General features: G+C 59.8%; 1 protein-coding gene across 3 annotated transcripts; it reads left to right on the top strand.

The window, feature by feature from the left end:
- Positions 1-3: 3 nt before the first annotated feature.
- LOC148645786 (AP-2 complex subunit alpha-2) lies at positions 4-24,203 on the top strand. 3 transcript variants are annotated; one of them, XM_088611081.1, is made up of 23 exons: positions 4-159; positions 3,813-3,881; positions 8,991-9,133; positions 9,608-9,801; positions 10,101-10,230; positions 11,588-11,689; positions 12,023-12,131; positions 12,436-12,586; positions 12,893-13,061; positions 14,019-14,156; positions 15,019-15,201; positions 16,533-16,630; positions 17,206-17,437; positions 17,748-17,921; positions 18,098-18,238; positions 19,025-19,185; positions 19,444-19,526; positions 19,804-19,883; positions 20,371-20,504; positions 21,167-21,283; positions 21,683-21,752; positions 22,213-22,347; positions 22,570-24,203. In XM_088611081.1, the coding sequence occupies exons 1-23, from the start codon at positions 93-95 to the stop codon at positions 22,645-22,647; spliced, it is 2,958 nt and encodes a 985-aa protein (XP_088467207.1). In that variant the 5' UTR covers positions 4-92; the 3' UTR covers positions 22,648-24,203. The 3 variants fall into 3 exon arrangements, with proteins under 3 accessions (XP_088467207.1, XP_088467205.1, XP_088467206.1); XM_088611079.1 differs by lacking the exon at positions 18,098-18,238 and having other exon boundaries at positions 5-159; positions 18,929-19,185; XM_088611080.1 differs by lacking the exon at positions 18,098-18,238 and having other exon boundaries at positions 6-159.
- Positions 24,204-24,344: the final 141 nt, after the last annotated feature.

The raw sequence follows: 24,344 nt of genomic DNA, 5'->3' as shown, positions 1-24,344 counted from the left end.
CGCCTCGGCCGCGCAGTGTATGAAACTCGGCGGAGCGCGGCGCCGTCTGTCTGAGTGTGAGGCTCGAGCTGCGGGACGCTGCGAACTGCGAGATGCCGGCGGTTTCCAAGGGGGACGGGATGCGAGGCCTGGCGGTCTTCATCTCCGATATAAGGAACTGTAAGTGAAAGTTATTTTGTGGGTGGGGGTCGAAAAAGAAAGAAAGAGCAATGTGGGGGGGAAAAGAAACGAAGACGCAAGTCGCTGTGGAGAGCCCGTCCCGACGCAGGCCTCGGTGCCGCACCGAGCTCGAGTTGGGGGCTCCCCCCGGCGCCCGCGGCTCCCCACCCGGCCGGCGGCCGTCGATAAGCCCGCTGCCCCCACCCTCAAAAAATAAACAAACCAACACGCAGGCGTACGTGGGTGAGGGACCGGTTGAGTCGGGGGGAAACAAAAACTAGAAAGCTGCTTATGCAGTGTTTGCTGGAGGGATCAGTATCGGGGTGAGGAGGGCGCTTGGAAAATCCGTAACACGGGGAAGGACTGTCCGGGGTCGCCGAGACGAGGATGGGCGTGGGGCTGCAGGCGATTAGGCGAAAACAAAAAGGCATTTACAACTAAAGCAATGCAAATGTTTGATTTTTTGATCAAAGGGAATCCGTACGGCCGCGTCAGCGCTGATCCGCGGGGTCCGGTTGGCAGTTTCCTGTTTTCTGCCTGGAGTCGATGACGTCGGTGCGAGCCGATACTGGGCCGGTTCAGGCGGCAGCGGACCGGACAGCCGGCCGCCCGCCTCTCCCCAGCGGGTGTCGGGGAAGCTTGGGCTCGGTCGGAGCGCCGGTACCGCTGGACCGGACCGGGATTAGCGCTTGAAATGGTTCCGCTCTGAGGCGCCCCCCCCCTCCCCGGCGGCACCCCGGTGGTGAGAAGTTCTCTGGTTCCCCGTCGGGGATTCAAACGTGGCGCCACCCAGGGGTCCGGTGTCCGCACGGCCGCCGCCGGACCTGGACGTGGTCAGTGACAGGCAGAGACAGGGTCCAGTTCGGTCCCGGACCAGCGAGGGTCCCGTGCCTGTGAGAGAGGTGTACCCCCCAGTGCCAGGGACCTGTTGGGTTCTGGGATCACAGCGGGTGGGAGAGACGAGCTTGCCCTTGTTATTAGCACTGATCCACTGAAGTGCTCGTTCACTGTTAATGGCCTCCTAATAACCCCCCTCTCTGAACTGGCTTCATCACTCTGCTCTCCTCCCCACTGAGAGCTGGTGTGTGTGAGGGGACTGGAGCATCATCCAGGGGGGGCTGCACACTGGTGGGGGTGGAGGGGATCCCCATGACCTGTAAAGAGCTCTGAGGGGAGTGTCCAGGACAGAGCTCTAGAAGTGTGAGGAGGTGTTATTTGGTTATGACGTAGGTGCAGGCTGTCCCAGGGGGTCTGTCACCAGCCCTGTGCGCGGGACGGGAGAGAGGGGTGCGCAGAGGATCCGGGGCGGTGATGGTGCGTCAGTCCTGGGTGCGCCCCGCCCCCATGGGCGCTGTAGGGCTGGGGTTGTTGTGCCCTCGCTGGGCTGCGTCCTGCGGCGGCTCTCTCACTCCGTGTGGGTCCCCCCCCCCCCCGTCGTCATAGCAACCCGCCACACAGCAGAAATGAGACCCCGGCCTCCTCACGGGCTCCCCTCGGGCAGTGGGAGAGAGTCCGGCAAGCGGGCCGAGGAGAGTGTGGCTCAGAGGGGGTCGTGAACGCAGTCAGGGGTCGGGGGTCAGGGGTCGGGGCTGGCAGGCTGTGGGTTCGGATCCCCGCTGGACTGCTGCTCTGACGGCTCGAGTGCCCGGCTGTATCTGTGGGTACGACTGAAAGCTGCTCTGGGGAACAGGTCCAGCAGGGGGAATTCAGGAGAGTGGTGCTCTCCTTGGCAGTGTCCTCTCGTTCATGTCAGTGCTCTAGTTTAAAAGTGCTGTTTCTGGGACGGGTGCGATCGATGCTGCTGTTCCTTCAGCCCCCTCTGTGTCCTGAGTCGCTCCTGCAGCAGCTGGAAGCTGTGGGAGACACGAGAGGTCCTGCCAGCTGTGGGTGTGGTGGCTAGCGGGGTGTGGGCGCCTCGTTATCAGCGCGCGGGACAGTGCAGAGGGGGGTGGGGCGGCCTGCCCCAGCAGTGTGCGAGCTGATCAGCCCGCGGAGTAACGGCGCCTCGGAGTCCTGGAGGGGCGCGGTGCTGCGGGATGGGGGGCTGACCCGCAGGGCAGAGTCCCAGAGGGGTGCAGTTGCAGACACCCCAGCTCTGTGCTGCAGGGGGCAGTAAGGACTAGAGGTCTGAGCCACAGGACAGAGTTCTTGGGGTGCAGTCCTAGACACCCACCTCTGTCCTGTAGTCGTGGACTGTAGGGGACTGAACCACAGGACAGAGTTCTGGGGGCGCAGACTTGAACCCCAGCTCTGTCCTGCAGAGGTAGTAGGGACTAGGGATCTGAACCCCGGGACAGAGTTCTGGGGGTGCAGTCCTGGACACCCCAACTCTGTCCTGCAGTCGGGGACTGTAGGGATCTGAACCACAGGACCGAGTTCTGGGGGCACAGACTGGAACCCCAGCTCTGTCCTGCAGTGGGGACTGACCCCAGGGCAGAGCCCCAGAGGTGCGCCCTGGACTTCTTTTTATGAGCTTTCTGTTCCTTGTCATTTGTGGTTCATTCCTCCAGCCATCCCATCGGTGCAGCTGAATCATTCCTCTTCATTTCTCCTGAACGGACTGGGGGGTCTTGTCTTGGATCAGGGAATCTCTCCTTGCCTGTAGGAGTTTTGTGTGCCTTGTCCTCCCTCCCACCTGTGTTCACAGACCTGCCAGACTTTCTTTACAAGGGTGGGCTCAGGTGGTCCAGTCAGGCTGCAGATTCAGGGTCTCTCTGCTGCGCAGGTGTGCAGCTCCTGTCCTGCAGAGCCAGAGAGACTCCAGCAATGATTGACAGCAGTGACCTTTACTCCTGGGCTCTCTGGCTGCGCAGTGGAGGGCTCTGTATTTATAGGTCATATTTGCTTATCTTTTTCTGGCTCTCAGAGTCATCATTGTCACGGGGCTTAAAAAACAGGTTTACAGCGTGGCTTTTTGTTTCAGTAAAAACATTTCTAGAGGAGAGCGGACAGACACTGTGCAGCAGAAAGATGAGGTTGGCACTGTGGTACAGGAGGATGTCAAAGCTCCTCTTATCTCGCTTCCAGTAAATAAGATAGCGTCAGCTGCTGGCAGAAATCTGCCCGTTCTGCAAACATTATATGTTAACCTAAGCGAAAATCTGCTGGTTTGTTTTTGTCCGTTTTTTTGTTGTTTTTGTTTTGCAAACAAGCAATTCCCAGTACAGCGCGAATATTAAATAATTTAAAATTCTACTCCGTGTTCGACGTTTGTGGTTGGCAGGTGTGGGTGCTTTCAGGCGATTCGGCGTCTTGATTTACAAGTCCTGAGTGAAGTAGAGCCTTGGAGCAGTGTGGTGGCACTGTGGCTCTGTGGCTCAGGATCTGTGTCTGTGGCTGGGAGGTTGCTGGTTCAAATCCCGCGGCCGGCAGAGGAATCCTACTCTGTTGGGCCCCTGAGCAAGGCCCTTCACCCCAACTGCTCCAGGGGTGCTGTGTAAATGGCTGACCCTGTGCCCTGACCCCCAGCTTCTCTCCCTGTCTGTGTGTCTCATGGAGAGCAAGCTGGGGTCTGTGAAGAGACAAATTCCTAATACATTGTATAGGGCCAATAAAGTGATCTTATCTTATCTTATGGGGCACGGTGTCTATCCACAGCTCCTCGCCCCTCTCTCTCGCTGAGTGATCGTTCCCCCTTGTTCCCTGTGTTCCAGGTAAGAGCAAGGAGGCCGAGATCAAGAGGATAAACAAGGAGCTGGCCAACATCCGCTCCAAGTTCAAAGGTAAGCGCCATTCCCGAGGCCGCGCAGCGTGGGGGTCTGGGCGCGGGTATCGAGCCGCCCTCCGGAGGGGATCTGGGGCGCTGGCGACCCGCTGGGGGAGAGCCCCTGCTCACGCGGGGGGCAGGAGAGCCGGAGGAGAGGCCAGGGGTGTTAAGTCAGCACTTCTGGCAGGAAATGGTTGCAAGAGGAATACAGCTTGTCAGCAGAAGGCAGCTCTTCCCCTGCGTCCCCAGGAATTTCCTGGAGAGCCTGGCTCCTGCGTTACAGGGTGAGCCGGGGTCACAGGCCTGCTGGAGGGGAGTCAAACCAGTTCGGCCCGCTTTTCCGACACTTCCCAGTTTGTGTTCCGCTTGTTAATATTGTGGGTTTTTTAAAGGGAACCAAAGTCATTTGACGTGTATAAGTTTCCGCTAGAGCAAAACAAAGAACCTGTTTGCAGGGCACGTGGCTGAGGAGGAGTATGACCAGCTGGGGGACAGGGGGTTAATGGCCTGACGTCAGGCCCCAGGAGGCCCAGTTCACTGTGCTGTTCCAGCAACTAGACCATCGGCACTGTCAGTAGCCTCCAGAGAGGAGGGGTCCCTCGGAGACCGTTGGGGGGGGGGCGACCCCAGAAAGGGGGGCAGGTCAGCAGCACTCAGACTGGCCGGTGGATCTGCTCAGGCCACCCTCGCTGCATCTGCTGACCTGCCGGTCTTATAACTGTTAGGACCTTGTCCAGGACGCCGTCGCTAGACAGAGTCTCAGGGCGGTGAGGAAGCTGTGAGGCGGGCCTGGCTGGCCCGAGCTACAGGAGACCCCGGTTCCACCCGCCTGCCTGGCCGGTCAGCTCCCTGGGTCGAGGGATGCAGCCTGGTCCAGTTCGAAGTGTTCTTGCTGCTCACAGAGGAGCAGCTCGCTGTCCCGTGGTGAAGTGGCCAGTGTGCCTGTGCTGAAATGAGAGTCCTGATTAAGGTGTAAATCCAGGGGCCTTACTGGGAGGGGTGTTCTGGAAACGGGAATCCTGCAGGACTCCCCCCCTCCCCCGGAGAGCCCTGAACACTGCAGGACTCCCCCCCTCCCCCGGAGAGCCCTGAACACTCCTGCGGGACTCTTCCCCTCCCCCCCGGAGGGCCCTGAACACTCCTGCAGGACTCCTCCCCTCCCCCCCTGGAGAGCCCTGAACACTCCTGCGGGACTCCTCCCCTCCCCCCCTGGAGAGCCCTGAACACTGCAGGACTCCCCCCCCTCCCCCGGAGAGCCCTGAACACTCCTGTGGGACTCTTCCCCTCCCCCCCTGGAGAGCCCTGAACACTCCTGCGGGACTCTTCCCCTCCCCCCCTGGAGAGCCCTGAACACTCCTGCGGGACTCTTCCCTCCCCCCCGGAGAGCCCTGAACACTCCTGCGGGACTCTCCCCTCCCCCCCGGAGAGCCCTGAACACTCCTGCGGGACTCCTCCCCTCCCCCCCCGGAGAGCCCTGAACACTCCTGCGGGACTCCTCCCCTCCCCCCCCGGAGAGCCCTGAACACTCCTGCGGGACTCCTCCCCTCCCCCCCTGGAGAGCCCTGAACACTGCAGGACTCCCCCCCTCCCCCGGAGAGCCCTGAACACTCCTGCGGGACTCTTCCCCTCCCCCCCGGAGAGCCCTGAACACTCCTGCGGGACTCTTCCCCTCCCCCCCTGGAGAGCCCTGAACACTCCTGCGGGACTCTTCCCCTCCCCCCCTGGAGAGCCCTGAACACTCCTGCAGGACTCCTCCCCCACCCCCACCCCCCCGGAGAGCCCTGAACACTCCTGCAGGACTCCTCCCCCACCCCCTCCCCCCCGGAGAGCCCTGAACACTCCTGCAGGACTCCCCCCTCCCCCCCTGGAGAGCCCTGAACACTCCTGCAGGACTCCCCCCTCCCCCCCTGGAGAGCCCTGAACACTCCTGCAGGACTCCTCCCCTCCCCCCCGGAGAGCCCTGAACACTCCTGCAGGACTCTTCCCCTCCCCCCCTGGAGAGCCCTGAACACTCCTGCGGGACTCTTCCCCTCCCCCCCTGGAGAGCCCTGAACACTCCTGCAGGACTCCTCCCCCACCCCCACCCCCCCGGAGAGCCCTGAACACTCCTGTGGGACTCTCCCCTCCCCCCCTGGAGAGCCCTGAACACTCCTGCAGGACTCCCCCCTCCCCCCCTGGAGAGCCCTGAACACTCCTGCAGGACTCCTCCCCTTCCCCCTGTAGAGCCCTGAACACTCCTGCAGGACTCCTCCCCTCCCCCCTGGAGAGCCCTGAACACTCCTGCGGGACTCCCCCCTCCCCCCCCGGAGAGACCTGAACACTCCTGCGGGACTCCTCCCCCACCCACACCCTCCCGGAGAGCCCTGAACACTCCTGCAGGACTCCTCCCCTCCCCCCTGGAGAGCCCTGAACACTCCTGCGGGACTCCCCCCTCCCCCCCCGGAGAGACCTGAACACTCCTGCGGGACTCCTCCCCCACCCCCACCCTCCCGGAGAGCCCTGAACACTCCTGCGGGACTCCTCCCCTCCCCCCTGGAGAGCCCTGAACACTCCTGCAGGACTCCTCCCCTTCCCCCTGTAGAGCCCTGAACACTCCTGCAGGACTCCTCCCCTCCCCCCTGGAGAGCCCTGAACACTCCTGCGGGACTCCCCCCTCCCCCCCCGGAGAGCCCTGAACACTCCTGCGGGACTCCCCCCTCCCCCCCCGGAGAGACCTGAACACTCCTGCGGGACTCTCCCCTCCCCCCACCGGAGAGCCCTGAACACCCCTGGACTCCTGCACTCCTCTGAACAGTGCTGTGAGCCTGTGGCCACACGCTGCCCAGCAGGAGGGCTGTGATTCCCTCGGTGTGCAGACTTGTCATCACGCCGCCAGCGCGGTCGCTCGAGAGGGAGACCTCCTTGAATCGCAGCCATTCCTTCCTTCCTTTGTTTCCGCAAACCCCTGCTAATCCTCGTTCTGCACAGCTCCAGATCCCTCTCACGGGGCGCCAGTGGGAGGGCTGCGCGTGTGAATGTGTGTGCGTGTGGGGGAGGCTGTGTGCCGGCCTGTCTCGGCTCTCTCTCCTGGATATCTGGGAGCGTTGGCAGTGTCTCTGACCCTTCCTCACGCCTGACTGGGGGTCCTGTCTGCGCCAGTAAACCAAGCAGAGACCCTGGGGTCTTTTTGACACCGTCTTAATGTTGCTGAAATGCGTTTGAGTTTGTTGAAGCCACTTAAAGTGTCTTTTTGGGAGAGAGGCAGAGGTTTCACTCGCCTCGCTCTCTGAGGACAGGGGTACGACGCTGCGGCCCAGTTTGATGAAACTTGTCCAGTGCAGAACAGTGTGTCTTACAGAGGAGCACAAGAATACAGTTTCCTCAAATCACGTTTTGAGGCCTTAAAGTATTCCTGAATCAACTGGCATGGTGCCCAGACATTGCCACACACCACATTCACTGTTCTAGTTTTTCCCCCATCTGTTAAAGTTGGCAAATAAATAGTAACTGTGCATTCAACTGTGCAGGAATGTCATATTAAGGGTTGTACCCTGCAGAGGTTGTTACCTGCTTTTCACTTGGAGATTCTGTGGAACGTGCAGTTTGACCAGGGCTGCCCAAACTTTCACATCCGACTGTGTGAGCAGGCCTTTCAGTGCAGCTGTGACTTCTGTCTGCGTGTGAGAAATGTGGACTGGGCCCCCCGCGGGTCAGGAAACAGCCCCGCTGGCCTTGACCCGAGCCTCATCCTGCAGGGCTGTGCGTGTGTCCGCAGGAGCCGATAGCAGCCCAGCGCAGACGGGGGGCCCTGGGCCTCTCTGCTTTTCGCGGGTTTGGAAAAGCCAGGAGGGCTCCGTTTCAGTCCCCCGTCTCTCGTGTCTTGTGAACTGGTCTCAGGTTGATCCTCGGGGCTCTGGATGGGTCTCGTTGAGACCGACGGGGTCTCCGAGCTGGTTGAAGTGTCATGGCCTCAGCTTCAGTAACCCAGGGCAGCCTGTTTTTAAACTGTGTCCGTGTGGCAGCTGGCTGTTGACTCGGGTGTGTGCACAAGCCCACGGCTCTGCAGGTCCAGCGCGCAGCCTGGTCCTCAGCTCGGCCCGCTCTTCCAGACCCGTGCTGACCAAAGAGTGGCGCTGTGCTGCCGGCCAGGGTGGGGAAGTGCTCGCTCAGAGCTCGTCCCTGCTGTTGTTGCAACATGGTGGTAGAGAGAAACCCGCTGAGCTCAGCTTCCTGTCTGCTCTGCTGACCTGGCTTTTGTGCGAGTGCGTGGAGCCCTTACTATCTCCCCTGTCTTCCTGTTGTTCCTTAATTCCCTGCTGTCACGTGAGCTTCTCCTTTTCACCCCTCTTTCCCGAGTTGCTCGTGTTCCTGCCATTGAGAGCCGAGCCTACGGGGTTTCTTGGGAGTTGGCTGGGGGGACAGAATTAGGCGTCGCACGCAGCTGTAACAGGATGTCCGCAGGAGCCCCGGAGTGCAACGCTGATTGCACTCCCCTCTGACCACTGCTCAGCGCTGGTGGGTCATTGAGTCAGCGGTGGGGGGGCGCAGCTTCTCCCAGGGCACTGGCGCGGGAGAGAGGGGGTACAAGTCACTGTGGCCACAGCCTCTGCTCCGGGTGTGAGGAGGGGGACGGAGACACAGCGCTGGCCACAGGGGCCTTTGACCATGATATTCTCTTCATGCCCTGAGGCAGGAGCAGCTCATTTATCAGGACGGTAACTGCAGGTGCCAAACGCTCTTATCCAAAGCGACCTCATGTTTGTAGCCTTTCAAACAACTGGGCTTGTGAGCACGTGCTCACCACAGCTGTGGCCCAGCTGGGATCTGAACCTCAGGCCTCCTGGGTCTGACCCCTGACCTCTGACCCCTCCTCTGAGCCACTCTCTTCCCTGTCTGTTTGCGGGTCTTCCTTCGGCTCTGGACGTTCGTTACTGGAGCTCGTTAAGAGTCTGGGTTGGCTGGGTTGTAATGTCCGTTGCTGTGAAAGCAGCGCCCTGCCCAAGGGTACAGCAGTATCTCGGTCACCAGCCCTGAGCCCTGACCCCTCTGTGGGCTGGGTGCTGCAGGCTGTCCCTGGGGACAGGTGGGGGCGGGGGGGGTGTCCACCCTTCACGCCCACACCGGTCTGTCTCTGTTCGCCGGGCAGGGGACAAGGCTCTGGACGGCTACAGCAAGAAGAAGTACGTCTGCAAGCTGCTCTTCATCTTCCTGCTGGGCCACGACATCGACTTCGGCCACATGGAGGCCGTCAACCTGCTGAGCTCCAACAAGTACACCGAGAAGCAGATCGTGAGTTCCCTGCGCCATCCCCGTGTCTCTCAACGAAACGTCCGCTCCGCTGCGGGTGTTGTCAGTGACCACGGGGAGTGACTCAGCCTCTCTCTCTCTCTCCCTCCTGTAACAACCCGCCTCAACGTGATGATTAAGATCCAGGCCCCTGGAGGGCGGGGTGACTCAGTGCTGCTGTGTCTGATCGCGCTCCTGTTTTCCTTTGCTGTTGTCCCGAAGTCCTCCCTGCCTCGGTTATTGCCCCTTCCTCACTTACCCCCCCCCGATTTCCGCCCTCTCTCCTTCTGCTGCCAGGAGCGCGGGCCGGCGCGTTCGTCTTCAATCAGCTGAACCTTGCTCTAGGGTCGCGTTCAGGTGCGGGAGATCTCATCAGCAAAAGCAGTAAACTAATGAGTCAGCACAGCCGGGTGCGATAAAAGTTGTTCGTGGAGGCAAAGGTCCGACTCGCTGCCTGCTGCTGCTGCTTCTCCCCAGGGGTACCTCTTCATCTCGGTGCTGGTGAACTCCAACAGCGAGCTCATCCGGCTCATCAACAACGCCATCAAGAACGACCTGTCCAGCCGCAACCCCACCTTCATGAACCTGGCCCTGCACTGCATCGCCAACGTGGGCAGCCGGGAGATGGCCGAGGCCTTCGCCGCCGACATCCCCCGCATCCTGGTGGCCGGGTGAGCGCGGGGGGGGCGGGGGGGGCTGGCGTGGGGCGCCCCAGTGTGGTCTTGCCCTCTTCAAACGAGAGACAACGCCAAAGAGGGTGTCAAAATGTCCCGTGGAGGTCTGGGAGGTGTGTGCAGGAGTTTCTCCTGGAGTGTAGGACTGTAGGAACTGTCCAAGGGGGGGTATTTTTTGAATGCCGAGTTCTGGCAGTTCGCCGGCTGGCTAGCAGAGGCTGCTGGGATAGGGCTGGCTGTCTGTGTGGCCGTGGCGTCTGTGTGACGGCCCTGTGTGGCTGTTCGGTGTCCCGCAGAGACACGATGGACAGCGTGAAGCAGAGCGCCGCCCTCTGCCTGCTGAGGCTGAACCGCACCTCCCCGGACCTGGTGCCCATGGGCGAGTGGACCTCCAGAGTGGTGCACCTGCTCAACGACCAGCACCTGGTACAGCTCACCTGGGGGACGGGGAGGGAGAGAGGAGGGGGTACAGCTCACCTGGGGGACAGGGAGGGAGAGGAGAGGGGTTACAGCTCACCTGGGGGACGGGGAGGGAGAGAGGAGGGGGTACAGCTCACCTGGGGGACGGGGAGGGAGAGGAGAGGGGGTACAGCTCACCTGGGGGACGGGGAGGGAGAGGGAGAGAGGAGGGGGTACAGCTCACCTGGGGGACAGGGAGGGAGAGGAGAGGGGTTACAGCTCACCTGGGGGACGGGGAGGGAGGGGAGAGGGGGTACAGCTCATCTGGGGGACGGGGAGGGAGAGGAGAGGGGATACAGCTCACCTGGGGGACGGGGAGGGAGAGAGGAGGGGGTACAGCTCACCTGGGGGACAGGGAGGGAGAGAGGAGAGGGGGTACAGCTCATCTGGGGGACGGGGAGGGAGGGGAGAGGGGGTACAGCTCATCTGGGGGACGGGGAGGGAGGGGAGAGGGGGTACAGCTCATCTGGGGGACGGGGAGGGAGAGGAGAGGGGGTACAGCTCACCTGGGGGACGGGGAGGGAGGGGAGAGGGGGTACAGCTCACCTGGGGGACGGGGAGGGAGAGAGGAGGGGGTACAGCTCACCTGGGGGACGGGGAGGGAGGGGAGAGGGGGTACAGCTCACCTGGGGGACGGGGAGGGAGGGGAGAGGGGGTACAGCTCACCTGGGGGACGGGGAGGGAGGGGAGAGGGGATACAGCTCACCTGGGGGACAGGGAGGGAGAGAGGAGGGGGTACAGCTCACCTGGGGGACAGGGAGGGAGAGAGGAGAGGGGGTACAGCTCACCTGGGGGACGGGGAGGGAGAGAGGAGGGGGTACAGCTCACCTGGGGGACGGGGAGGGAGAGGAGAGGGGGTACAGCTCACCTGGGGGACGGGGAGGGAGAGGGAGAGAGGAGGGGGTACAGCTCACCTGGGGGACGGGGAGGGAGAGAGGAGAGGGGGTACAGCTCATCTGGGGGACGGGGAGGGAGGGGAGAGGGGGTACAGCTCATCTGGGGGACGGGGAGGGAGGGGAGAGGGGGTACAGCTCACCTGGGGGACGGGGAGGGAGGGGAGAGGGGGTACAGCTCACCTGGGGGACGGGGAGGGAGAGAGGAGGGGGTACAGCTCACCTGGGGGACGGGGAGGGAGGGGAGAGGGGGTACAGCTCACCTGGGTTTGGGAGGTTATATATTACAGCTCTACAGCTCCTCTGGGATAGGGAGTGTACATGGTGCACATCTTAATTGGGGAGTGCGTATTCTGTCTGACACATGATAAACAGTGAAACAGGCAGACGCTCCCTCTCGTCTGACCCTCTCGTTCCCTCTGCGTTCGCAGGGCGTGGTCACGGCGGCCACCAGTCTGATCACCACGCTGGCGCAGAAGAACCCTGAGGAGTTCAAGACCTCGGTGTCGCTGGCGGTGGCCAGGCTGAGCAGGGTACGGTCCGGACACCGGGGGCGGGGGGGCGTCTGCGGGCCTCGAGCCTGGGGCCGGCACGGGTTGCTCCCAGCGAGTCCCTGCGCTGTCGAGGTCTGGCGTGATGCCCTGGTGCCAGGCAGGAGCCGCAGAGACGCTGTGGTTGCCAGGAATGTGGCCCGGGGGGGGGGGGGGCTCGTTGCAGAGGGCTGGCCTTGGGTGAGGCGGTGGTCCCGGCTTCGCGCCAAGACCTGTGGGTGGGAATCCCGGCGCCCCGTGGCGGCAGCTGGGCCGATGGGGGTGAGCTCTTCCCGCTGAGCCTGTGTGAGATCGTCCTGTTCCCTCCTCTCCCAGATCGTGACCTCGGCCTCCACTGACCTCCAGGACTACACCTACTACTTCGTCCCGGCGCCCTGGCTGTCGGTGAAGCTGCTGCGCCTGCTGCAGTGCTACCCTCCTCCAGGTACGGCGCCGGCGTTGCCCCTGGGGGGGCCGGGCACCTCCCTGCGGCAGTGCCCCTCGCTCGGAGAGACCCCACGGTCTCTCTCTCTCACCCCCCCCCCCCCCCTCTCGATCATTCGCTTTCTCTGACTCTGACCTGGACGTTTTCATTCTTACTCTGCTGAACCCCCAACTCCTCGTTCACTCGCTGTCTTTCCTTCTTTTTGGCTGGTGTGTCTCTCCGTGTTCCTGTCTGCGCGTGTCCTGGTCTCTCTGACTGCGCCGCTGGCTCTCTCCGCCCACGCCCCGCCCCCCCCCCCTCGCAGAGGACGCGGCGATCCGCGGCCGTCTGACGGAGTGCCTGGAGACCATCCTGAACAAGGCCCAGGAGCCGCCCAAGTCCAAGAAGGTCCAGCACTCCAACGCCAAGAACGCCGTGCTGTTCGAGGCCATCAGCCTGATCATCCACCACGACAGGTCGGGCTCGGCCCCGTCATATTTATTTGGCCGCTTTTTAAGATTAAGTAATTTAGTAACTTGGCAGGTCGGTTTATTTGAAGGGACCTGTCTATTTTGCATGTCTGGCTCATAACTGGCGCTGCAGAGTGCGCCCCCTGGAGGCGACAGAGGAAATGACCACAGCTGTGACTTGAGGTGGGAGGGCGGTTTTGTTGAGCTGTGGGAGGAGCGAGCCAGACATGACCTAGTGCCCGCGGCCGTGGCGCCGTCTCCTGCCGGGTCTCTGTCCGGGCGTTAACGGGCCGTTTCTTCTTCGTGCGGCAGCGAGCCCAACCTGCTGGTGAGGGCCTGTAACCAGCTGGGCCAGTTCCTGCAGCACCGGGAGACCAACCTGCGGTACCTGGCGCTGGAGAGCATGTGCACGCTGGCCAGCTCCGAGTTCTCCCACGAGGCCGTGAAGACGCACATCGAGACCGTCATCAACGCGCTGAAGGTGCGTCCGGGGCCGGCTCGCGCCTGGGCGGTCCCTCCGACACACAGGGCTCCGGTGACCTGGATCCCTGGTCCAGCTGTAACGGAGCAGATAATAATAATAATAATAATAATAATAATAATTCCTTACACTTATATAGCGCTTTTCTGGACACTCCACTCAAAGCGCTTTACAGGTAATGGGGTCTCCCCTCCACCACCACCAGTGTGCAGCCCCAGCTGGATGATGCGACGGCAGCCATAGTGCACCAGAACTCTCATCACACACCAGCTCTCAGTGGGGAGGAGAGCAGAGTAATGTAGCCAATTCATAGAGGGGGATTATTAGGAGGCCATGATTAGTAAGGGCCAATGGGAAATTTGTCCAGGACACTGGGGTTACACCCCTACTCTTTTCGAGAAGCGCCCTGGGATTTTTAATGACCACAGAGAGTCAGGACCTCGGTTTTACGTCTCATCCGAAGGACGGCGCCTGTTTACAGTATAGTGTCCCCATCACTATACTGGGGCATTAGGACCCACATGGACCGCAGGGTGAGCGCCCCCCGCTGGCCGATGTGTTACTGTGCCCTGTCCGGGTGCGGCGCTGGTCACCTGGCAGCAGGCTGGCCGTGGGTCTCTGTATTCAGAGCCGGGGGCCTGTGCCGGTGTGGCCCAGGGGGCACCGCGGAGGTCCCAGGTCAAGGGCCGAGAAGGCCACAGCCCAGCCGCCCGTAAGTCGTGAGCAGAGGGGTTTGGTGTGGTTCGGTTAAGCCTCAGCTGGACGGTCCAGTCTGGTCTGTGTCTGCAGGCTCTCGGCTGTTGGTGGTGTAAGGAAATGTGCTGATCTGTGTCCAGGGGTAACCCCGGGAAGTACCCTCCCCCCCCTTAGACCTCGGACTCGACAGAGGCTCTCCTGCTCGCCCCAGCTAGCCGGCAGTAACGCGCGCGCGCGTGTGTGTGTGTCCATCTCCCGCAGACGGAGAGGGACGTGAGTGTGAGGCAGAGGGCGGTGGACCTGCTCTACGCCATGTGCGACCGCAGCAACGCGCAGCAGATCGTGGCCGAGATGCTGAACTACCTGGAGACGGCGGACTACTCCATCAGAGAGGAGATTGTGAGTGCGACCGGTCCTGCAGGACAGCGCAGCGGGTGGTCCGGGTGATCAGCAGTGCCTTCCTGGTCCAGTAATGACTTGACTGTGGCGGTCTTTTACACCTGTCTCAAGACCACTAGGGCTGTGGCCCTCAGGACACCTGAGCCAGAATTATTATATTAATAATGATATAATTCCTTACACTTATGTAGCACTTTCCTGGCCCCTCCCCTCAGTGCTCTGTACAGGTCATGGGGATCCCCTCCACCCCCCCCAGTGTGCAGCCCCACCTGGATGATGCTCCAGTCCTCTCACACACACCAGCTCTCAGTGGGGAGGAGAGCAGAGTGATGAAGCCAGTTCAGAGAGGGGGGTTATCAGGAGGCCATGACTGGTAAAGACCAGGGGAATGTGACCAGGACACCGGGGTTACACCCCTACTCTTCCCGAGAGACACCCTGGGATTTTTAATGACCACAGAGAGTCAGGACCTCGGTTTTACATCTCATCCGAAGGACGACGCTTTTTTTACAGTACAGTGTCCCCATCACTTTACTGGGGCATTAGAACCCACACTGCAGTGTGAGCGCCCCCTACGGGCCCCACTAACACCTCTTCCAGCAGCAGCCTCAGCTTTCCCAGGAGTCTCCCATCCAGGCACTGACCAGGCTCACACTGCTGAGCTCCAGGGGGGCTGCCAGCTGAGAGCTGCAGCTTGTTTCAGTCAGGGAGGAGAGGTTTAGAAGCTGAATGTAGAGAAAATCTAAACTGGGACCAGTTCCTCGTAGTCTGGCTCATAAGCTGGCCTCTGTTAGCTCGCCTGTTCTCCTGTGTGCGTCTCGTTTGCCCGGAGCGCGTCTCGACCCTCTCCGTCAATCCCCAGGTGCTGAAGGTGGCCATCCTGGCCGAGAAGTACGCGGTGGACTACACCTGGTACGTGGACACCATCCTCAACCTCATCCGCATCGCCGGCGACTACGTGAGCGAGGAGGTGTGGTACCGCGTCATCCAGATCGTCATCAACCGCGACGACGTGCAGGGCTACGCCGCCAAGACCGTCTTCGAGGTGAGGGGGCCCCCAGAGTCACGCAGGGCTGTTCCTGGTCAAGGGGGGCGCGAGATTACAAGACATTGAGGGTCAAACACGCAAGTAAAATGAAAAAGAATGAAACAGCTGCAGCGAACCTGCCGTTTCAAACGTTAATAGTAATTCATTATTCGTCCACTAGAGGGGGGGTGTTCAATCTGGCTCATGTCCCTGATGTCTACCTGCCGTCTGTTCTCGCTGGCGAAGGCTACAGCACAATTGAGACTTCGCATTATACCGCCATCACAAGCTTAAAACTGGACTGGTGGCTTACTGCTGGAGCTAACGACCGCGGAGAACGTGAAACTGTTAGAGCAGATTAATGAAATATATAATAATAAACTTAATTTTATATAGCGCCTTTAAAGGTGGTTTCTCAAAGCGCTTTGCAGGATGAACAATAAATAAGAAGAATACACAAGGTGCTGAAATGCATGTATGTATACATAACGTCAAATATATTGTGTGAGTGAGTGTGTCGAGGGTGTTTGCATTGTTTTCTCAGTGGGGGGGGTGCAAGTTCAAACCTAGACAAACGGGGGGGCATGTCAAAAAGGTTGAACACCCCTGATCTAGAGGACAATCGAGAGGGAAATGAGGAATGTTCTTACAAGAGACTAGCTAGAATGTAATCGCCATCTTTAAAGCTTTTCGTTCTTTTATGTTGAGGATTTGTATTTATTTTTTGCTCTGCCCAAACGATGTTAATTTCCAGTTCAGATTAAGTTGTTTTTGATCAAATTATTTTTTGGAAATGCTCTGACTTCATCAGAGCTGTTGCGTGCGCGTCTTCAGATCCGCTCCGGTTCCCTGTCGGGTGCCCTGAGCCTGCTGTCTCTCACCGGTCTCCCTGGGCCGGCAGGTTCCTGGTGTCCCTGTATCGATTCTGTTATCAGTCCCCTGCTGGCCCCGCTGGGCGCTGATGTGTCTCCCTTTGGCAGGAGAAGTGCTCCTCTGTGGGGACAGGAGTTTCAGACCCCAGAACTGCTTCTTATATATATGTATATAGGCACGCCGTCTCTGGCTGTGACTCGGGTTGTTGTTTCCTGCGTTACTTTAAAAATCTACAGCTTTCACGTGTGAGACCACACGCCAGACCCCATCCCTTCTCCAGCCGAATTCCAGAACTTTGTTTCCCACGTCAAATCCATAGGTCGTTCCTCTGCAGTTCCGAGCGCTGGTTTTCGTGGGAGCACGCCCTCATGTACGGGCAGCTCTGCGTGTCCCTCGCATCGATCGAAGCCCGCCGGCCCCGCTGTCCGGTTCTGAACGGCGGCTCACCTGTCTGGTCACGTCTCCTTCCCCAACAGGCTCTTCAGGCGCCTGCGTGCCACGAGAACCTGGTGAAGGTCGGGGGGTACATCCTGGGCGAGTTCGGGAACCTGATTGCTGGGGATCCCAGATCGAGGTAAGAGGTCGTGGAGAACAGAGCCTGGTGCAGGCAGCTGGTCCCACTGGGTGGGCTTGTCGGGCCCCGGAGCTCAGCCGGTACCGCTCGGTGCTCGGTGGGCTTGTCGGGCCCCGGAGCTCAGCCGGTCCCGCTCAGTGCTCGGTGGGCTTGTCGGTGCTCGGTGGGCTTGTCGGGCTCCGGAGCTCAGCCGGTACCGCTCGGTGCTCGCTGCGCTTGCCGGGCCCCGGAGCTCAGCTGGTACCGCTCGGTGCTCGCTGCGCTTGCCGGGCCCCGGAGCTCAGCCGGTACCGCTCGGTGCTCGGTGGGCTTGTTGGTGCTCACTGCGCTTGTCGGGCCCCGGAGCTCAGCCGGTCCCGCTCGGTGCTCGGTGGGCTTGTCGGGCCCCGGAGCTCAGCCGGTACCGCTCGGTGCTCGGTGTTCACGGAGACGCTCCTGGTGCGCTGTGGCTTATTGCCAGTGCTCGGAGTGTCCTAACCCAGGCGGTTTGAGGACTCTCTAAGGGACGGGGGAGGTGCTTCAGTGTTGGCTAGTAACGTGGCTCTCAGCACAGTGTTCCTGCTCCACCCCTGCAGCCCCCTGGTCCAGTTCAACCTGCTGCACTCCAAGTTCCACCTGTGCAGCGTGCCCACGCGCGCCCTGCTGCTCTCCACCTACATCAAGTTCGTCAACCTGTTCCCCGAGATCAAGGGCACCATCCAGGACGTCCTGCGCAGCGACAGCCAGCTGAAGAACGCCGACGTGGAGCTGCAGCAGAGGGCCGTGGAGTACCTGCGGCTGAGCTGCATCGCCAGCACCGACATACTGGTACACAGGGGGCAGGGGGGTGGGACACCTGTGTGACCGGGAGGGGGGGGGTGGGACACCTGTGTGACCCAGGGGGCAGGGGCAGGACAGACTGGGGAAGAGTAGAGGTGCTGGGATGGTGGTGGGGGGTTATCGATGCTGATCAGGGCAGAGCAGAGAGAAGTAGATGAGACTGGTCAAAGGTGAGGGACTTGACTTGGATACTGGTGCAGCGCCAGTCCGGACTGGGAGAAGAGGAGGCACAGAGCGATGCTGGTCTGTTCAAGGACAGACGGGTGACTCTCTCCCTGTCTGCGTGTGTGCGCCCCAGGCCACGGTGCTGGAGGAGATGCCCCCCTTCCCCGAGAGGGAGTCCTCCATCCTGGCCAAGCTGAAGCGGAAGAAGGGCCCGGGGATGCTCCCGGACATCGAGGACGGCCGGAAGGAACGGAACGCCGACGTCAACGGGGGCGCCGAGCCGGTGCACGTCAGCACCAATTCCAAGGTACAGCCGAGAGCCGCCCCCAGAGACCCCTCGGGCAGGACCCGGCCGTGCCCGATGACGGCGGGGCTGGGGTCGCCGGGGGGGGGGGGGGGCGCTGCTGGGTCTCCTGTTCCCCCAGATCCCCGGTGCTGCTTGTCTCACCGCTGTCTCTCCTCTCGTTCTCCTCCGGCTGGCAGAGCTCCCCCCCCTCCTTACCCAGCGGCCACCTGGCGCAGTCGCTGCCCTCCGCCCGCCGGCCGCGCCCCCCTGCCAGCGCCCCGCTGCTGCCTCCTCGTGGCCCTCTGCCCCCCGGCGGCCCCGGAGCGCCCCTCTTCCAGGTCCCCTGCGCCTGTGTGCTGTGCTGTGCTCCTCCCGGGACGCATGCGCTGTCTCCTTGCCCGTTTGTCCCAGAATTCCCACAGGACCTCTGCCAGCAGCAGACACAAGTTCATCGATTTATAATCAGATCATTGTTTTAGCGTCCCGATCAAATTGAATTCTAGGAGCATTCTTAACTGGGGTGTAGGAATAATTGTGACCTTTTTCCAGACGCCTCTAGTGAAAGGGTTGTCTCAGTCACAGGGTTTGAGCGAATGGGACACCTAATGCTGCTCGCCTGAGATTAACTTACCTGGGTTGCACATCTCTACTGAGTGCAGTACTGCACAGCTGTTGCTGGATTTGATGACGTACGTGTATGTTCAAGCATGGGGTGCATGTTGAGAAGAGCTTGAGCTGTTGAACTAAGACTGTGGTCAAGTTCACCCTGCTGCTCAGGACGAAAAGCAGACGAGCAGTTGGTCACAGAATCTTTTGGGAACTCTCTTCCTTAAACACTCTGAAGCCTGAAGCCTGAAGTGGCGAGTTCCTGTGTTGCTCTGCCGGTCAAGGTGCTTGTCCAGAGCTAGTACTGAGCACTGCTGCATGTACACTGGCCTGTGTGTCAAGAGTTCTTCTGGGCACAGGGGAGAGAACAATTATAGGAAGTATTTGTAGGATGAAGTATTCTAAAGCATGGATTGCTGCAGCTTCACCGTTTCCCTGTGGAGGAAAGGACCGAGGGGCAGCCCCAGTGTGGAGGTGTGGGCCTGACTGTAACACGGTCTCCTCTCCCTCCGCTGCAGTCCAACTCCTCCCCCTCCGCTGACCTGCTGGGGCTTGGCAGCGCCCCCACTCTCAACTCCGCACCCCCGCCCGCCGCAGGGGGCAGCCTGCTGGTGGACGTCTTCTCCGAGAACAGCACCAGCCTGCCCATGATGCCCCCCGCCGACGAGAACTTCTCTAGGTGAGACGGGGGGAGGGAGGGGCAGGTGGGGGGGGAGACAGGGTGGTTCCCAGCAGGCGGGTGGTCCAGGTTGATCAGGGTGGCATGTAGGTTGCTGTAGCCTCGCAGTGCCTGAGCCTGGGTCCCAGCCTGAGGAGCCTGTCTGGGTGGAGTTTGCATGTTCTCCCCAGGTTTGTGTGGGCCCGCTCGTCCCCGTCTCGTCCAGCGGCATGCGGGAACCCCCTCCTTCTCTGAGGCCTTCCCCGTCTCTCTCCGCAGGTTCGTGTGCAAGAACAACGGGGTTCTGTTCGAAAACCAGCTGCTGCAGATCGGGCTGAAGTCCGAATTCCGGCAGAACCTGGGTGAGCCGGGCCTCGTGGCTGGGGCGTGACTCTGCGAGGAGACCAGCAGGGTCGTGCTGGTCTCCTCGCAGGGAGCTTCCTCTCCTTGGCACGTGGAGCTTTAGTTGGAAAGATCAATCTAGACTAAAAAAAGATGGTTCTTTGCAGAAAGCACCTCGATGCCAAACGTTCTGCCTTGGCGCTGCTGTGCCCCAGCCCTGCTGGTGCCTGTAAGAGGCCCTGCGGTCTGCTGTGCTCTTGGCTTGGTTCCTTCATTGGAGTCTTCCCTCTCCTCCAGGGCGCATGTACGTCTTCTATGGAAACAAGACCTCCACGCAGTTCCTGAGCTTCTCCTCCTCGGTGCTCTGCCAGGACAGCCTGAAGTCTGATATCCTTCCCTGCGCTGGTGCGGGCTCGTGGGCAGAGGGCGCCCTTGTCTATAGGCAGGGACAGCGCTGCTCGGTGATCCCTGCCTTAATAAACTAGACCCTTCCTGCTGGTGTGAATGACAAATATATATCGTACTTTTCTGCTGTGCCAGAGATAATTGGGCCATGTATACCCGTGAGATCCATGAAATATCCATGTAGAGAAGTCAGGACCGACTGGTGACTAAACCCCCTCACTCCAGAAGAAGAATGAGGGTGGCTACATGGACCGGTAGCGGATACTGAGGCACAGATGAGATCATGAGAAAGTCTGGAGCGGGGAATGGCCGTTCATCCGCGCCCGGATGTGATGGGATCAGGTCTCGGAGAAAGAGGCCTGTAACCTCTGGCAGGTAACTGGGAAACGAGGCCCGGGTGCCCGCCCTCGCCCGCAGCAGGGGGCGCCAGGCGCTAAAGGTGTCGGGTTTCTCCTTGACCGGGTCCCACAGCTCAACGTCCACACGAAGCCGGTGGACCCCACCGTGGACGGAGGCGCCCAGGTGCAGCAGATCCTCAATATCGAGTGCGTGTCCGACTTCATGGAGGCTCCCGTCCTCAACATCCAGTTCAGGTGAGGCCTGCTGCTCCGGCGACCCCTCTCCTGGTGGCACAGGAGGGCTTACAGGTGCCACCGCGATGCACAGGGGTGCCAAGTCTTCTGATCGCCTGTGTCTTATATAGTACTCCACGACACTCCAGGGAAACGTTTTGCTTTTTGAAAACAAGGGCATCAGCCTGGAGGAGGAAGTTATTTACGTGCGGAGTGCAGCCCGTGTGTTGAGAGTCTGGGGAAGGGCTGTGCAGGCCGACCGGCCTCCTCCTCGCTGGTGCCCGTGCTCGTTGATTTTGTGTGCTCTGCCCCAGCCTGCGAAGCCGGCGTTTAGCCCTGGCACTACTGCAGCCTGCTGTCACACCCTGTGAGAGCTGTGGTTTAAAACCTCCTGTGTTTCTGTGTACCCTGGGCTTGACAAACTAGTTTATTGACCAGTGTTGTTGCAGTTTCTCCTTTAAGATCATTAATGCGAATAGCAGGAGGCTGGAATTATTTGGGAAGTTTAGAAGGAACAAGATGTGGTTTTTCTAAATAAGAGGCACTCTTTATAAAGGCCAACTACAAGCCTGGCTTGTGCAGTGCCAGCGCGATGGGGCTCTGTTGAACCCGAGGCCTGTGGGCTCCCCCCCCCCCACCCCGGGACGCTCGTGTTTCCAACCAGCTTGTGTCCTTCTTCCCAGATACGGTGGGACCCTTCAGAACATCGCTGTCAAGCTGCCCATCACTCTCAACAAGTTCTTCCAGCCCACAGAGATGACATCTCAGGATTTCTTCCAGCGCTGGAAGCAGCTGAGCGCGTAAGAGGCTGCCCTGGGGAAGAGAGTCGGGCTCGGGGCCCGGGGGTGCCCCCTGTGTGCTCGTGCCCTGCACCCTGCACCCCGCTGTAGTGTTGTCGAGTCGGGCAGTGATCAGCAGGGGTTCAGCCCGTAACTGGGGGCTGTTCTGTGTGAGCTGGGCTCTTTCAGGCCGCAGTGGAAGTGGTGCTGCACACAGGCCTGTTCTCTAAGCTGTTAACGGGCTGCGCTGCGCGTTTGTCGTGTTCTTGAAGCCTTCGGTGCTCCAGGGCGCTGTGTGAGCACCTCTTAGCGAGGAGCAGGGCGGCTAGTATGGGCTGGGGGCATGTACCTCTGTCCTGTCTGCTGCTGGGCTGTGTGCTTCTGCACTGACCACCCCCTCTCTCTCTCTCTCTCTGGCAGCCCACAGCAGGAGGTGCAGAAGATTTTTAAAGCAAAGCATTCCATGGACACTGAGGTCACTAAAGCAAAGGTAAAGTCCGGACAAGAGTGGGAGGAAACCTGCAAGGAGAGTTTTGAACTTTCCCCGAACCCGTGCAAAAGCTTAGCAGCTATTACAGCGATTTTTTTTTTTCCCCGCCCACCAAGTTGAGACACTAGGAGAGCATCGCTCTGGTGTCGGTGCAAGTGCAGGGTCTGGCGCTCTGTTATGCCTCCTTAACCTCAGACTGCTGCGGTTCTGAGCCCGTTGCCATTTTGCTGCCCTTGACAATCGGACTTGATGGGGAGCAGAAGAACATTGAAAATGTTAAATTAAGAGGTGGCTGTTCGGCCCATCTAGCTCGTGTGGTGAAGTCCTAACATCCGCGGTTCCTCCTGCCCTGGCTGGTTCTCTGTCGATGTGCTCACAGGAGCCCCTGCTGTCTGTGTGATCCTGCTCTTGGCTCGCGCCGCCCGGGCTGCGGCAGTGACTTGTCTCTGTGCCGTGACAGATCATTGGGTTTGGAGTGGCGCTGCTTGACCGCGTGGACCCCAACCCCTCCAACTTTGTGGGAGCTGGAGTCATCCACACCAAGACCACTCAGGTGGGCTGCCTGCTGAGACTGGAGCCCAACACGCAGGCGCAGGTGAGTCTGCGGTGCGCGGTATCGCGGCGGTCGCTGCCTCCGGGTCCAGGCAGGAGTTTTGTCGCTCGTTTTTTTTTTGTTGTTGCAGGATTCTGTTTGTCGTTGTGTGCTGCAGTGTGGCCACTGTGGAAGTGGCCTTTGAGGCCGAAGCCCCGCGGCGTGTTTTAACGCGGAGCGAAGACGCGCAGGCGTGTGATGTGGGTTTTTCTGCTCTCTCCGCAGATGTACCGCCTGACGTTAAGAACGAGCAGGGACACCGTGTCACAGAGGCTTTGTGAACTGCTTTCTGATCAGTTTTAAACAGCCCCACATGCCACAGCCTACGGAGAGCCTCTGCAGTACCCTTCAGCTCCCAGTAACACCAGAGGGCCTTGCCCCATTAATAAAAGTCAGCCCGTACACCTGTGATTGAAATCTTCAGCTCTGTCCGCCCAGTCCCCCTCCTCTTCCTCTTCCGTTTCCATTGAAATTTGAAATGCTTCAATGTACAGTGTAAATTTTTGTTATTTTTTTTTACATATATAAATATATAAAATATCTTCTGGCACTTAGCTTTACTAATTTACCATTCTGCTCCTTTTTGGCTTTTGCATATGACCACGAGCCTGAAACCGACAGTTTCGACAGTGGGGCTCGTGGCGAACTCGCGATTGCCAGTGGCCTTGCGCGGCTCTCCTGCCTGGGGGTGCTGGAGTCCTGTAGGAGGAACGGCTGTGCGGGCAGGACGAGCCCCCCCCACCCTGTCGCAGGGACCACACTGACCCACGTGCCTTGAAGAAACGCCCAGGCGTCGGCCCGCCAGCCTCTCGGGAACTGAACTCTGGCCCGAGGCCTCCCCGACGTCTCTCCCTCGAAGCTCGGAGACCGTCGGTTTAGGCCGATCCCCGTTTCTCACCCTGCAACCCCCCTCCCCCCCTCCCAGGTGTGGCCCTCCATGTCCAGAGAGAGATGGGGCCACTGTGAGCCGTCTGAGCTCTGAGCTGCGGGACCCTGGTGTGCAGCCCGGACACGATAGTGCAGAGCAGCACTCGGGCAGCGTGACTGGACTTACTCTGTGCTGACCAGTGCCTCACTGTGAAAATGACAAATGAAGCGACATTTCAACTGCTGCAGCTTCTGATCTGTTAAGACTCTGGTCGGATTTGTCTCGTCGTGACAAATGTGTGTAAAAACAAGTCTGAAGACATCAGGGCTTTGAGGGTGGGTAACGGAGAAAGGACTAGTCTGAGAGATTCTTTTTTTTTCAGCGTTTAGATGTTAGAATTGGCTTCTTTGAAACTAAATGCTGAGAAACTTTTCTGAGGGGGTTAAACTACAGCATGTCTTTGTTCTCCAAACAGTTAATCATGAAAAGGGTAGTCTTAGGTTTTGTCCTGGAGGAGGGGGGAACTTTTTTCTTGTAAATCATGGAAATTGGCCACTGTAGAGAGACAGACCCTGGCTGTTAAGCCTCAGGACTTTCCTGGGGGAAGGGACACAGTCTTGTTAATCTGGATAAGGTCAGGTACTGTACTGAGTACTGAAACATTTCCCAGAAGCAGCTTCATGTATCATTTACTTGTAGGCGAGAGTGTGAAAATTGAACTGGAGGCACATGAGAAAAACCCTCGCTCAGTATAGCATAATCGTAGCCCCAGGACTGGGAGAGCTGGTTAACGACCCGCAGCAGTGGCAGTTCGTGGGTTAATGAGCCCTGCTGTTGCTTGGCCTTACCGAACAGCAATGTCACTGCCTTGCCTAAGTGTGCCTTTAGCTCAATATATATTTTTATCCTTTTTGATATTAAAATGCCTTGTCTTCTGCTTTGTCTCATGCCCCAGGTGCTGCCAATTAAATCTGAGAGTTTATCACTTTTACCCCGCCTCCTGGTCTCTTTTTCCCAGCATGCCCCCGGCTTCAGGCTCTGCTCACAGGGAGGAGCCAAGGAGCCACAGGGACGGCACTCCCTCTGTGGTGACCTGCTCCATACTGCAGGGGCAGAGCAGATGCACACGTGT

This window comes from Lepisosteus platostomus, chromosome 18 (assembly GCF_059453375.1).
Source record: "Lepisosteus platostomus isolate fLepPlt1 chromosome 18, fLepPlt1.hap1, whole genome shotgun sequence".
In the NCBI taxonomy this organism is placed as follows: domain Eukaryota; kingdom Metazoa; phylum Chordata; class Actinopteri; order Semionotiformes; family Lepisosteidae; genus Lepisosteus; species Lepisosteus platostomus.
This window is presented reverse-complemented; position numbering and strand designations above follow the sequence as displayed.

Coding starts and splice junctions, on each gene's coding strand:
- LOC148645786 (XM_088611081.1), top strand. CDS start 93: ATGCCGGCGGTTTCCAAGGGGGACGGGATGCGAGGCCTGGCGGTCTTC. Junction 9,134..9,607: donor AGTACACCGAGAAGCAGATC/GTGAGTTCCCTG, acceptor GCTTCTCCCCAG/GGGTACCTCTTCATCTCGGT. Junction 21,284..21,682: donor CGCTGGAAGCAGCTGAGCGC/GTAAGAGGCTGC, acceptor TCTCTCTGGCAG/CCCACAGCAGGAGGTGCAGA.